The sequence below is a fragment of the Procambarus clarkii genome, chromosome 48 (assembly GCF_040958095.1).
Source record: "Procambarus clarkii isolate CNS0578487 chromosome 48, FALCON_Pclarkii_2.0, whole genome shotgun sequence".
In the NCBI taxonomy this organism is placed as follows: domain Eukaryota; kingdom Metazoa; phylum Arthropoda; class Malacostraca; order Decapoda; family Cambaridae; genus Procambarus; species Procambarus clarkii.
The window spans coordinates 33,697,961-33,712,429 of NC_091197.1; the positions used below are offsets into that span (position 1 = coordinate 33,697,961).

A 14,469-nucleotide genomic window follows, 5' to 3' on the forward strand; every position below is an offset into this window, starting at 1 on the left:
TCGCCGTTCCAATCCCTGAGATTCAGCTGCCCCAATCCTGGTTCATCGATGGGCACTGAGCTAATCACTATTTTTCCCCACACTGGCCTCTCCCACAGGGCGTTGCTCCTTGTCCTAGGCACGGTGTCGTCCTTCCAAGATTCTCAGTGGATGTGACCCCAGTCACAGCTAGGCTTGCTCGCCCACCCTTCAGACCTCAACGTCCAGCCAGCGGCGCCGCCCAGCGTCGTCGCCGACTATTTTCCAAGTTTGGCACTTCTCTGCTCACTGAACTTGGTTCCTCTTTGGCTTCCCAGAAGCGCAGTGTCTCCAATAACTGTGATGGGCTGCGAAGGCCAGCTCAATCCACTGAACAAGGCTTGCAGAGCCTCCAATCCTTGAGAGCAGACCGAGGCGCGTCCTGTCGCTTCCACGGTCAGTACAACTCTGACGTTGGCGCCGCCCGGGGCACTCGGTGACGTCATGGCGGGCCCTGATTTGTCGCCCGCGACCTACGTCGGCCAATCCGCGATCGGCTTGTCTCCCTTCCAAAAGGTCATATCTGCCGTAGGGGATACTGTTTCATTTTATAACAGGGCGCCAATTTTTCTTTATTTACAACTTATAATATAACCTCCTTCCATTAAATGGCAGCCGGTCTGGTCGCCACATATATCATTAGACTCCCTGAACCTCAGAGAATCCGTAGGGAGAGCTGATATGACTCTTTAAGCCGGCAAACGAAAGAAATAGAAAAGGGCACCGTAACACTATCATACCTAACTTAACCTGCTTAACCTAATTTACCTTACTTTACCTAACTTATATAACTTATCTTACCTATCCTAACGTAACCTAACTTGCTTTACCTAACTTAATCTTACATTCCCAAACTGATGTATCCTAACTTATCTAGTCAAACCAGACATGATCTAACTTACATAAGTATTCCTTCTTGTCTTTTGTGTTTCGTCAATCATTGTCTCATATTCATTTACTCATTTCATTAGTTAATTTCTCAAATGGTCACTTATGCATTTCAAGTGCTATTTGTTAGAGATTTGATATTTAAGCATTTCAAAGAATTTTTGTTATATATGGGCATTTACTCATTTCAAGGGTTAATTTCTCAAATGGACATTTTTGCATTTCAAGTGTCATTTGTTTAAGATTGGGTGTTTAACCATTTCAAAGGATTTTTGTTATATATGGGAATTTACTCGTTTCAAGGGCAAATTTCTCAAATGGTCATTTTTGCAGATCAAGGGTTATTTGTTAAAGTTCATCAAGTTGCTCATAAATTGTATTTAGTAGGTTCTATCTTATGTTCTTATTCCCCAACCCCTTAACCTAACCTCTTGTAATCTTAGTGTATTTAGTAGGTTCTATCTTATGTTCTTATTCCCCAACCCTTTAACCTATCCTTTCAGATGTAGTTTATTGTGTTTTTTGACATATTTGTTGAATATATTATCCTTTTCCTAACCTTTCAGATGTAGTTTTGTTTCTCCTTTTGTATATTTTTACCCAAACCCACCATCCCACTTAACCTTCTTTCCTTCTTTACTTTGATTCTCCTACTCCTTCTAACCCTCCTTTTCTATCTCTCTCCCTTATTCTCTCTCTTCCTCCCCCTCTCTCTCCCTCATTTGCTCAAATGCTCTCTTCTTTCTCAAATTCAAGTCTTAATGCCCCCATTCTCTCACCCTTACTCTCATTCACTTAGTTTTCTTTTTCTCAAATTCAAGTCTTAGTGCTCCCATGCTCTTCCTCCCCCTCTCTCTCCCTCATTTGCTCAAATGCTCTCTTCTTTCTCAAATTCAAGTCTTAATGCCCCCATTCTCTCACCCTTACTCTCATTCACTTAGTTTTTCTTTTTCTCAAATTCAAGTCTTAGTGCTCCCATGCTCTTCCTCCCCCTCTCACTCACTTGCTCTCTTGTTTTTCTCAATTTCAAGTCTTAGTAGATCTGATTCTTTACTATTGTAATTTTATTATTACTAAGATAAAGAATGAACTTATATGTGAAAACAAAGTAAAAGAAGGAAAGAAGGTTAAGTGGGATGGTGGGTTTGGGTAAAAATATACAAAAGGAGAAACAAAACTACATCTGAAAGGTTAGGAAAAGGATAATATATTCAACAAATATGTCAAAAAACACAATAAACTACATCTGAAAGGTTAGGTTATGGGGTTGGGGAATAAGAACATAAGATAGAACCTACTAAATACACTAAGATTACAAGAGGTTAGGTTAAGGGGTTGGGGAATAAGAACATAAGATAGAACCTACTAAATACACTAAGATTACAAGAGGTTAGGTTAAGGGGTTGGGGAATAAGAACATAAGATAGAACCTACTAAATACAATTTATGAGCAACTTGACGAACTTTAACAAATAACCCTTGATCTGCAAAAATGACCATTTGAGAAATTTGCCCTTGAAACGAGTAAATTCCCATATATAACAAAAATCCTTTGAAATGGTTAAACACCCAATCTTAAACAAATGACACTTGAAATGCAAAAATGTCCATTTGAGAAATTAACCCTTGAAATGAGTAAATGCCCATATATAACAAAAATTCTTTGAAATGCTTAAATATCAAATCTCTAACAAATAGCACTTGAAATGCATAAGTGACCATTTGAGAAATTAACTAATGAAATGAGTAAATGAATATGAGACAATGATTGACGAAACACAAAAGACAAGAAGGAATACTTATGTAAGTTAGATCATGTCTGGTTTGACTAGATAAGTTAGGATACATCAGTTTGGGAATGTAAGATTAAGTTAGGTAAAGCAAGTTAGGTTACGTTAGGATAGGTAAGATAAGTTATATAAGTTAGGTAAAGTAAGGTAAATTAGGTTAAGCAGGTTAAGTTAGGTATGATAGGTAAGGTAAGTTATGTTAGGATAGGTAAAGTTAGGTAAGATAGGGAAGGTAAGGTAAATTATGTTAGGATAGGTAAAGTTAGGTTATGAAGGTTAAGTTAGGTAACATAGGTAAAGTTAGGTTAAGTTAGGTAACATAGGTAAAGTTAGGTTAAGTTAGGTAAGATAGGTAAGGTAAGGTAAGGTAACATAGGTAAAGTTAGGTTAGGTTAGGTAAGATAGGTAAGGTAAGGTAACATAGGTAAAGTTAGGTTATGCAGGATAAGTTAGGTAAGATAGGTAAGGTAACATAGGTAAAGTTAGGTTATGCAGGTTAAGTTAGGTAAGATAGGTAAGGTAAGGTAACATAGGTAAAGTTAGGTTATGCAGGTTAAGTTAGGTAAGATAGGTAAGGTAAGGTAACATAGGTAAAGTTAGGTTAGGTTAGGTAAGATAGGTAAGGTAAGGTAACATAGGTAAAGTTAGGTTATGCAGGATAAGTTAGGTAAGATAGGTAAGGTAACATAGGTAAAGTTAGGTTATGCAGGTTAAGTTAGGTAAGATAGGTAAGGTAAGGTAACATAGGTAAAGTTAGGTTATGCAGGTTAAGTTAGGAAAGGTAGGTAAGGTAAGGTAACATAGGTAAAGTTAGGTTAGGTTAGGTAAGATAGGTAAGGTAAGGTAACATAGGTAAAGTTAGGTTATGCAGGTTAAGTTAGGTAAGATAGGTAAAGTCAGGTAAGATAGGTAAGGTAAGGTAAGTTATGTTAGGATAGGTAAAGTTAGGTTTAGGAACGTTACGTTAACTAAGTAACATTGGGTGGAGAGGATAGGTTACGTAGGTTTGAACAGTGTAGATCAGAGAACAGTTTTAGGGTAAAGCAACTAAGAAAATATGTTTTAACAGAAATGCAGGTTTGGTATGAAAAGCTGAACTAGTTACATTTTGGAGAGAAATTTTATGACTGAAGATGTCTTAAAGAATAACATGATGGAAGAAGGAGAGTTTCTTTGATGAACGAAGGTGTCTTAGAGAACAACTTTGGGAGAACAAAGGTGAATTAGAGATCACTTTGATGACTCTGAGAATAACTTTAGATGTCTCTGAAAATAACTTTGATGAAAGAAGATGTCTTAGATTAACTTTTGATGACTTTGAAAACAAGTTTGATGAATAAAGATGTTTTGAAAGTTTCTCTGACGAACGAAGGTGACTCTGAGAATAGCTTTGGGTAGCTCTGAGAATAACTTTTGTTGTCTTAGAATAACTTTTGATTGTTCTGAGAATAACTTTAGATGTCTCTGAGAATAAGTTTGATGAACGAAGATATCTTACAGAGCAAATTTTATGTTTCGAAGAATAACTTTTTGATGACTCTGGGAATGACTTTGTTGTCTTAGAGAATAACTTTGAGGGCTTAGAGAATGTCTTTGATGAATGGAAGGTTACTTAGAGAACAACATTGATGTTTAGAGAACAACTTTGATGACTGAGAATAACTTTTGATAGCTCTTAGAGAATAACTTTTATGAACGGAGATGTTTGAGATTAACTTTGATAGCTCAGAATAACTTTTGTGGACATGAGAATATCTTTGGATAACTCTGAGATTAACTTTGATGTCTTTGAAACAACTTTGATGTACGAGAGTGAGTTAGAGATTACCTTTGTTAACTCTGAGATTAACTTTGATGAACGAGAAAATACTTTTGATGACATCGAGAATAATTTGATAGCTCTGAGAATGACTTTTATGCCTCTGAGAATAACTTTGAGGATGCAAGTAAATTTTTGAGTGTTTGAGAGTGTCTTTTGATATCTCGAAGAGTCCCATTGAAGTCTCAAAGGATGTCTTTGAGTGCAACTTTGATGTCTTTGAGTAAGTCCTTGATGGCTTAGAGAGAATATCTTTGATGAACGGAAAGTTACTTAGAGAATAACATTTCATGACCGAGAATAACTTTTATGAACGAAGATGTCTGAGATTAACTTTGATAGCTCAGAATAACTTTTGTGGACATGAGAATGTCTTTGGATAACTCTGAGAATAACTTTGATGTCTTAGAGAAGAACATTGATGACTTTGAGAATGTCTTTTGAGAACATGAGTAGTATTTGAATGCGTCTTTGATGTCTTTGAAACAACTTTGATGTCTCGAAGATATCTTGCAGATCAACTTTGATGACCGAGATTAACTTTTGTTGTTTTAGAGATTAATTTTGATAGCTCCGAGAATAACTTTTATGCCTCTGTGATTAACTTTAATGAACGAAGATGTCTTAGAAAGTTTCTCTGATGAACGAAAGGTTACTTAGAGAATAACATTTTGATGACTGAGATTAACTTTTTGATGACTCTGAGAATAACTTTGAGGATGCGAGTAAATTTTTAAGTGTTTGAGAGTGCCTTTTGATATCTCGAAGAGTGCCCTTGAAGTCTTAAAGGATGTCTTTGATGTCTCGAAGGATGTCTTAGGGTGTAACTTTGGTGTCTTTGAGTAAGTCCTTGATGTATTGAAGAGTGTCTTTTGTTATCTCGAAGAGTAACTTTGATGTTACGGAGAGCACCTTTGACTATTTTTCTTACTTAACGACATGTAATTTTTACGAAAGTGCTGAAAAAGTTACATTTGACTATTTTAGTTGAGGAAAGACAAGAAAAAAATATGACGACAGTGACTATTTTAGTGCTCCACAAAGTATAAATGTCAGTTAAGAACGACGATGATAGATATCTTTGACTATATTTTCTTACTTGACGATGGATAAAGTTAGTTATGAACAGTGCTGAAAAGATTCCTTTGACAATTTTTAGCTAAGCGAAAGGTTGTTTTAGTTAAGAACGGTGTTGAATGAGATTAATCCTGACTATTTTTCAGATGAGAGAAGTGATATTTCAGTTAAGAAATGACAAGGAAACATGATGAAGTAACTATTTTTAGTTGACCGATGAATACTTTTAGTTGAGCAAAAGACAAAACATGATGAACATGACTTTTCTGATGATTGGCGGATAATTTTTAGATAAGAAATGACAATGAAACATGAAGAACACGGTTATTTTCTGTTGACTATGGATAAGTTTAGTTGAAAAATGACGAAAGTGACTATGTTTTAGTTGATTGGCGAAAGATTTTAGTTAAGAAGTTACGAGAAAGGTTTGTCTTTGTAAATTTGGAACTGAATAAAGTGTAGATTTGTTTAAGAACATGGTTGGTAGAACTATTAAGTTGACTACGAGAATTACTTTGACATAGTTTTGCAAATAAAAACTTGGTGACTAAAATTGTTGAGGGAACTGTAATGCAGTATAATATTATTTGACAAAGAACTAGTTAGTGAATGGAAGAAACAAAGAACATAAAAAATTGAGGTTAAGTAGGGGAATGAACACAGTGAACATACGGTGAACACAGAAAACATGTAAGAAAAAGTTGATGAATAGAGTGATCATGCAGGGAATAAGAACTTATAGAGAATATGAAGACATGATAAGGAACATAGGGAATACAAAGAATGAACACTGAACATGTGAAGAACAAGCTAAGAACATTGAGAACATGAATATTGAGTATAAAAGTTATACAGAGAACATATGATGTACATGAAAAACATGACAAAGAACATAGTGAATATACGGGGAAAACGGCAGAAAAAATTTGAACTGAGCATGCTGTGAACATTTGTAGAACATGGAATGAACACAGAAAACATGGAAAAAATGTGAAGAACACAGCTGAATATAGAGAAAATATGCAAATACAGGGGGACAAGAGCTGGAGCTCAGTAACTGACTTGATCTTATTTACTACGTCTGAAATATGACTGTTTAAAATTTCAGGGGGATTGGACTGCTAGTAGCGAAAATGTGGTCTCTGTCAAATTTGGGTCTTTAATTGGACTCTGATTAATTTCGATCATGAACTGGACTCTGATGAAATTTGAGCTTAAAACTGTCTCTGACTAATTTTGCTCTAAAAGTAGACTCTGACGAATTTTGCTAGAAAACTGGACTCTGATGAATTTCGATCAAGAACTGGACTCTGATGAATTTTCACGGATTACAGGACACTGATGAAATTTGAGCTTAAAACTGTCTCTGACTAATTTTGCTCTCAAAGTAGACTCTGGCGAATTTCTGTTGATAATTGGACTCTGATGAAATTTGAGCTTAAAACTGTCTCTGACTAATTTTGCTCTCAAAGTAGACTCTGGCGAATTTCTGTTGATAATTGGACTCTGATGAATATGAGCTTAAAACTGTCTCTGACTAATTTGCTCTCAAAGTAGACTCTGACGAATTTTGCTAGAAAACTGGACTCTGATGAATTTCGATCAAGAACTGGACTCTGATGAATTTTCACGGATTACAGGACACTGATGAAATTTGAGCTTAAAACTGTCTCTGACTAATTTTGCTCTCAAAGTAGACTCTGGTGAATTTCTGTTGATAATTGGACTCTGATGAAATTTGAGCTTAAAACTGTCTCTGACTAATTTTGCTCTCAAAGTAGACTCTGGCGAATTTCTGTTGATAATTGGACTCTGATGAAATATGAGCTTAAAACTGTCTCTGACGAATTTTGCTCTCAAAGTAGACTCTGGCGAATTTCTGTTGATAATTGGACTCTGATGAAATATGAGCTTAAAACTGTCTCTGACGAATTTTGCTCTCAAAGTAGACTCTGGCGAAAATTGGGTATAAAATGGACTCTGTCAAATTTTCGCAGATTACAGGACTCTGATGAAATATGAGCTTAAAACTGTCTCTGACGAATTTTGGTCTTTACAGGTGAAATAGCCGTAAATGGATATAAAACTAAATGTTATGGATAAGTTGTCTGTTTTCCTTAACAAAACATTTTCTCTGAAAATGGTCCTTTTACAAATTCGGTCATAAACATATAAATAAACTTCTATGATTATTTGAAACTCTGAAAATAGCTGTAAGGAAATAGGAGGAGAGAGAGAGAGAGGGACGGTCCAGATATTATTATTATGGAGAAGATAAGATACGATTACCGAGGTGACCTGAAGGCCGTGTCTGGCTGACGTCTAAAGTAAACACAGGTGAGGCGACAGATTGCGAGGTAAGGGGGGAGGGAGGGGGGTGAGGTACAAGTGGGGGATGCAGGGTGAGGTACGAGCGGGAGATGATGGGGGACGGCTGTGAAATGATTCAGATATACTAGTTTCTAAGTAAGAATTCAACTTAAACATATACAGCCTAAATATCTGTTTTATTATGGGTAGGAACTCTGAAAAAAATTCTCCCATAAGAACTTTTTAACAAACTCGTATGACATTATTTACATCATAAGAAACCTTAACAAACTTCTAAAATCTCAATAATTATTTTCCTCATAAGAATTCCTTAATTCCAAATCTGTGACTCCCCAAATTTGCCTGAAAACCCTGACATGCTACACGTGATATTTGCCCAAAACAAAATATCACCTGTGGACTGTACAGTCCACAGGGGTCCTCTCGCCAAAAAAAAAAATATCACCTGTGGACTGTACAGTCCACAGGGGTCCTCTCGCCAAAAAAAAATATCACCTGTGGACTGTACAGTCCACAGGGGTCCTCTCGCCAAAAAAAAATATCACCTGTGGCTCTTCCTCCCTACTACTGTGTATTTGTGTGTATGGGAGGGGGTGTGGGTGTGTGTGAGTGTATGGGAGGATGTGAGTGTAAGGGTTGTGTGTGTGTGTGTGTATGGGAGGGGGTTGTGTGTGTGTGAGTGTATGGGAGGGGGTTGTGTGTGTGTGTGTGAGTGTGTATGGGAGGGGGCTGTGTGTGTGTGTGTGAGTGTGTATGGGAGGGGGTTGTGTGTGTGTGTGTGAGTGTGTATGGGAGGGGGTTGTGTACTCACCTATTTGTACTCACCTATTTGTGCTTGCGGGGGTTGAGCTTTGGCTCTTTGGTCCCGCCTCTCAACTGTCAATCAACTGGTGTACAGATTCCTGAGCCTACTGGGCTCTATCATATCTACATTTAAAACTGTGTATGGAGTCAGCCTCCACCACATCACTGCCTAATGCATTCCATCCGTTAACTACTCTGACACTGAAAAAGTTCCTTCTAACATCTCTGTGGCTCATGTGAGTACTCAGTTTCCACCTGTGTCCCCTTGTTCGCGTCCCACCAGTGTTGAATAGTTTATCCTTGTTTACCAGGTCGATTCCTCTGAGGATTTTGTAGGTTGTGATCATGTCTCCCCTTACTCTTCTGTCTTCCAGTGTCGTAAGGTGCATTTCCCGCAGCCTTTCCTCGTAACACATGCCTCTTAGTTCTGGGACTAGTCTAGTGGCATACCTTTGGACTTTTTCCAGCTTCGTCTTGTGCTTGACAAGGTACGGGCTCCATGCTGGGGCCGCATACTCCAGGATTGGTCTTACATATGTGGTGTACAAGATTCTGAATGATTCCTTACACAGGTTCCTGAACGCGTGAGTGTGAGTGTGAGTGTGAGTGTGTGAGTGGCTCCTGGAGGCATAGTGGGGTAATACTTTATATAATAGATGTTAGACAATGTTGTGAGTATTCATTAATATTTCAAAGCCTACGGGGAAAATTTCCGTCTATTGAACTTGCATGACTGGCAGCATCATTAGTGGAGTTTCCAAGTAACTATTCTTTAAAGGTTATTTTCCCTAGCTACATACAATTTAGAATTTGGTCCCATCAATTAACTTCATTCTTAAAGATATAAGAGGAAATGACACCATTTGTGGATACAAAATCCGTAGAGTATGGAGAATGGTAAAGTTTGGACACTTACTAATAATGCTGATATACTGTTATTTCTCAGTTGCTTATGTTCTTCTTGGTCTGGCAAACAATTTCCATTAATTGGAAATGTTAATTATTAACTGCTCCATTAAATGTGCATGAGTTAAGCGTGCATGGCCAATATGTAACCTAGCCAGAGCTGTTTCCCACTGCCTATTAGTGGCAATTGGAAAGCCAGGGGGATTAGGCTACATTTCTGAGTGCACCTGTAACCCCAGACCAATGGTCGTGGATTGACGAATAAATGGGTAGAAATCTGATGTAGAAATGGGTAGAAAGCTTCAATACAACCCTCCAGACTTCTTGTGACTTGAGTGGAATCCCAGGTTGTACGAGTTATACGATGGAGCGCTCGGTATGAGTTGAACACTATTGTCAAGGGGAATGTTGAGCGTGACAATGAGTGAAGGTGAGTGAAGGTGAGTGTGTGACACAGGGAAGTGAAGCTGAGGAACGACACCGTCAACAAGCTGGCAGTGATCGAGAAGACGCTGGTGGAGGAGAACAAGCGGCGGGCGGCCAAGGAGAAGGAGCTCCAGGACTCCCTCGAGGCGCAGCTGCGCGAGCACAAGATGTACGGGGACGAGGGCGCCGAGGCCCTCAAGAAGCACGTTGATGTGAGTACTTACCAAGTGCTACTTAACTATAAGTGTCTAATGTTTAATCTGGGCTTAAAATTGTGGACGGAGGTGGCTTCAAGAGCTTCTACTTTCAATCCATTTCCATTACTGACCACACACAGCGGCGTATGAGTATTTCCTACTTTCTCCCAATATAATATTTCATCTCAAAGTCTACCAATGCAGATCTACCTGTGTGATGCCCCTCTTCACAGCATGTTGTCCTATATACTACAAACTAACTCTATATCCAACAGCAACATTACATACGGGGAACGTCTTTGTAAAATTTCTTAACTAAAATTTATCTTTATTCAATAACATTCTATAACTTTTAGTATCTTAACTAACTTTATGTAGTATCCACACTTATTAACACTTCCTTTCTATAACTTTATGCATCATATGTCGTTACTCTTTAATAAAATTGTACTAAGACAACTTCACTAAAACTTAACTATCAATAAGTACTCTCAACTTCACTAAGACATAACTATCACTATGTACTCTCAACTCCACTAAGTCATAACTATCACTATGTACTCTCAACTTCACTAAGACATAACTATCACTATGTACTCTCAACTCCACTAAGACATAACTATCACTATGTACTCTCAACTTCACTAAGACATAACTATCACTATGTACTCTCAACTTCACTAAGACATAACTATCAATATGTACTCTCAACTTCACTAAGACATAACTATCAATATGTACTCTCAACTTCACTAAGACATAACTATCAATATGTACTCTCAACTTCACTAAGACATAACTATCACTATGTACTCTCAACTTCACTAAGACATAACTATCAATATGTACTCTCAACTTCACTAAGACATAACTATCAATATGTACTCTCAACTTCACTAAGACATAACTATCACTATGTACTCTCAACTCCACTAAGACATAACTATCAATATGTACTCTCAACTCCACTAAGACATAACTATCACTATGTACTCTCAACTCCACTAAGTCATAACTATCACTATGTACTCTCAACTCCACTAAGACATAACTATCACTATGTACTCTCAACTCCACTAAGACATAACTATCACTATGTACTCTCAACTCCACTAAGGCATAACTATCACTATGTACTCTCAACTCCACTAAGACATAAGTATCACTATGTACTCTCAACTCCACTAAGACATAACTATCAATATGTACTCTCAACTTCACTAAGACATAACTATCACTATGTACTCTCAACTTCACTAAGACATAAGTATCACTATGTACTCTCAACTCCACTAAGACATAACTATCAATAAGTACTCTCAACTTCACTAAGACATAACTATCACTATGTACTCTCAACTCCACTAAGTCATAACTATCACTATGTACTCTCAACTTCACTAAGACATAACTATCACTATGTACTCTCAACTCCACTAAGACATAACTATCACTATGTACTCTCAACTTCACTAAGACATAACTATCACTATGTACTCTCAACTCCACTAAGTCATAACTATCACTATGTACTCTCAACTTCACTAAGACATAACTATCACTATGTACTCTCAACTCCACTAAGACATAACTATCACTATGTACTCTCAACTTCACTAAGACATAACTATCACTATGTACTCTCAACTTCACTAAGACATAACTATCAATATGTACTCTCAACTTCACTAAGACATAACTATCAATATGTACTCTCAACTTCACTAAGACATAACTATCAATATGTACTCTCAACTTCACTAAGACATAACTATCACTATGTACTCTCAACTTCACTAAGACATAACTATCAATATGTACTCTCAACTTCACTAAGACATAACTATCAATATGTACTCTCAACTTCACTAAGACATAACTATCACTATGTACTCTCAACTCCACTAAGACATAACTATCAATATGTACTCTCAACTCCACTAAGACATAACTATCACTATGTACTCTCAACTCCACTAAGTCATAACTATCACTATGTACTCTCAACTCCACTAAGACATAACTATCACTATGTACTCTCAACTCCACTAAGACATAACTATCACTATGTACTCTCAACTCCACTAAGGCATAACTATCACTATGTACTCTCAACTCCACTAAGACATAAGTATCACTATGTACTCTCAACTCCACTAAGACATAACTATCAATATGTACTCTCAACTTCACTAAGACATAACTATCACTATGTACTCTCAACTTCACTAAGACATAACTATCACTATGTACTCTCAACTTCACTAAGACATAACTATCACTATGTACTCTCAACTTCACTAAGACATAACTATCACTATGTACTCTCAACTTCACTAAGACATAACTATCACTATGTACTCTCAACTTCACTAAGACATAACTATCACTATGTACTCTCAACTTCACTAAGACATAACTATCACTATGTACTCTCAACTCCACTAAGACATAACTATCACTATGTACTCTCAACTCCACTAAGACATAACTATCAATATGTACTCTCAACTTCACTAAGACATAACTATCACTATGTACTCTCAACTTCACTAAGACATAACTATCAATATGTACTCTCAACTTCACTAAGACATAACTATCACTATGTACTCTCAACTCCACTAAGACATAACTATCAATATGTACTCTCAACTTCACTAAGACATAACTATCAATATGTACTCTCAACTTCACTAAGACATAACTATCACTATGTACTCTCAACTCCACTAAGACATAACTATCACTATGTACTCTCAACTTCACTAAGACATAACTATCAATATGTACTCTCAACTTCACTAAGACATAACTATCAATATGTACTCTCAACTCCACTAAGACATAACTATCACTATGTACTCTCAACTTCACTAAGACATAACTATCAATATGTACTCTCAACTTCACTAAGACATAACTATCAATATGTACTCTCAACTTCACTAAGACATAACTATCAATATGTACTCTCAACTCCACTAAGACATAACTATCACTATGTACTCTCAACTTCACTAAGACATAACTATCACTATGTACTCTCAACTTCACTAAGACATAACTATCAATATGTACTCTCAACTCCACTAAGACAAAGCTTCTATAACATCATCTTTAGGCTTATATCTCTCTCTGTAAGATAGTTTGTTGCTAACAACTTCACAGAAAGCTTAAGTCAACATTTATTAAGATAACATATATGAAGAAATATGTAACTTCTTTATGTAGTAGTACAAAATTTATGTATCTTTTGTATCGTACTTAAAAAAAATTGTATAAAATATTTTTTTCGGTAACAAACATTTTAAAACTTTTATAGCAACAAACTTTTTCCGTATCAAAACTTGTACTTTGTAAGAGAAAACTTTATTGATAAACAAAACATTCCGTACATGATAACAATCTTCATGATCTCTGAACACACAATACAAGTCGAGCATTTAGTGAAAACAATCTATATTGCACTTCAGTTCAATAACTTGTAGTGTGTCTCGCTCACAATTTGTACCAAACTACATCTCAAAGGCAAACATTTTCGAGTTTTAAAGTCCTCCATTGGGTTCAATCCAGAGAACATCTAGGTATGTCAATATGTTGACATACCAATATGTTTTTGCTAAAGAGCAGTTTCATCTATCATCTCAACACACCCTTGAGGTTATATTCAGGTTATCTTGAGATGATTTCGGGGCTTAGCGTCCCCGCGGCCCTGTCCTCGACCAGGCCTTCTTTTTGTTACACACCCCCAGGAAGCAGCCCGTAGCAGCTGTCTAACTCCCAGGTACATATTTACTGCTAGGTGAACAGGTACATCAGGGGGAAAGAAACTTTGCTCATTTGTTTCCGCCTCCACCAGGGATCGAACCCGGAACCACAGGATTACGAATCCGAAGTGCTGTCCACTCAGCTCAACCTTCCTTTAATTTCCCCCTCAATGTCCAGACCGTTGTTGGCGGGATATTATATATCAGTGAGAAAATCCACAGCTGTGAAGAGTGTGCGTCTGGGAATACCCAGCACATAGAGCACGTAGGTTCGAATCCTCATCACGGCTTCTGTGGATTTTCCATCAAATCGTTTTGACTGTTAAGCAAAGAGATGGCCAGCCGGTACAGGTGTAACAGGACCTGGGTCTTCATAGACCCGGCTCAAGACGCCATCAATGTCAGTCTAAGAGGACAGTCTAGGCCTCCACTAGCACCTCACT

The 14,469-nt window shown here is 37.1% G+C and overlaps 1 protein-coding gene across 2 annotated transcripts in view; it reads left to right on the top strand.

Annotated features, from left to right (window-relative positions):
- The window catches only part of LOC123764825 (putative leucine-rich repeat-containing protein DDB_G0290503), a 210,886-nt gene that overhangs the window by 149,252 nt on the left and 47,165 nt on the right, over positions 1-14,469 (top strand). For both annotated transcript variants that reach the window (XM_069302692.1, XM_045753014.2), the window contains exon 10: positions 10,091-10,271. In XM_069302692.1, coding sequence (XP_069158793.1) covers positions 10,091-10,271 — 181 coding nt within the window. The remainder of the gene's footprint in view (positions 1-10,090; positions 10,272-14,469) is intronic.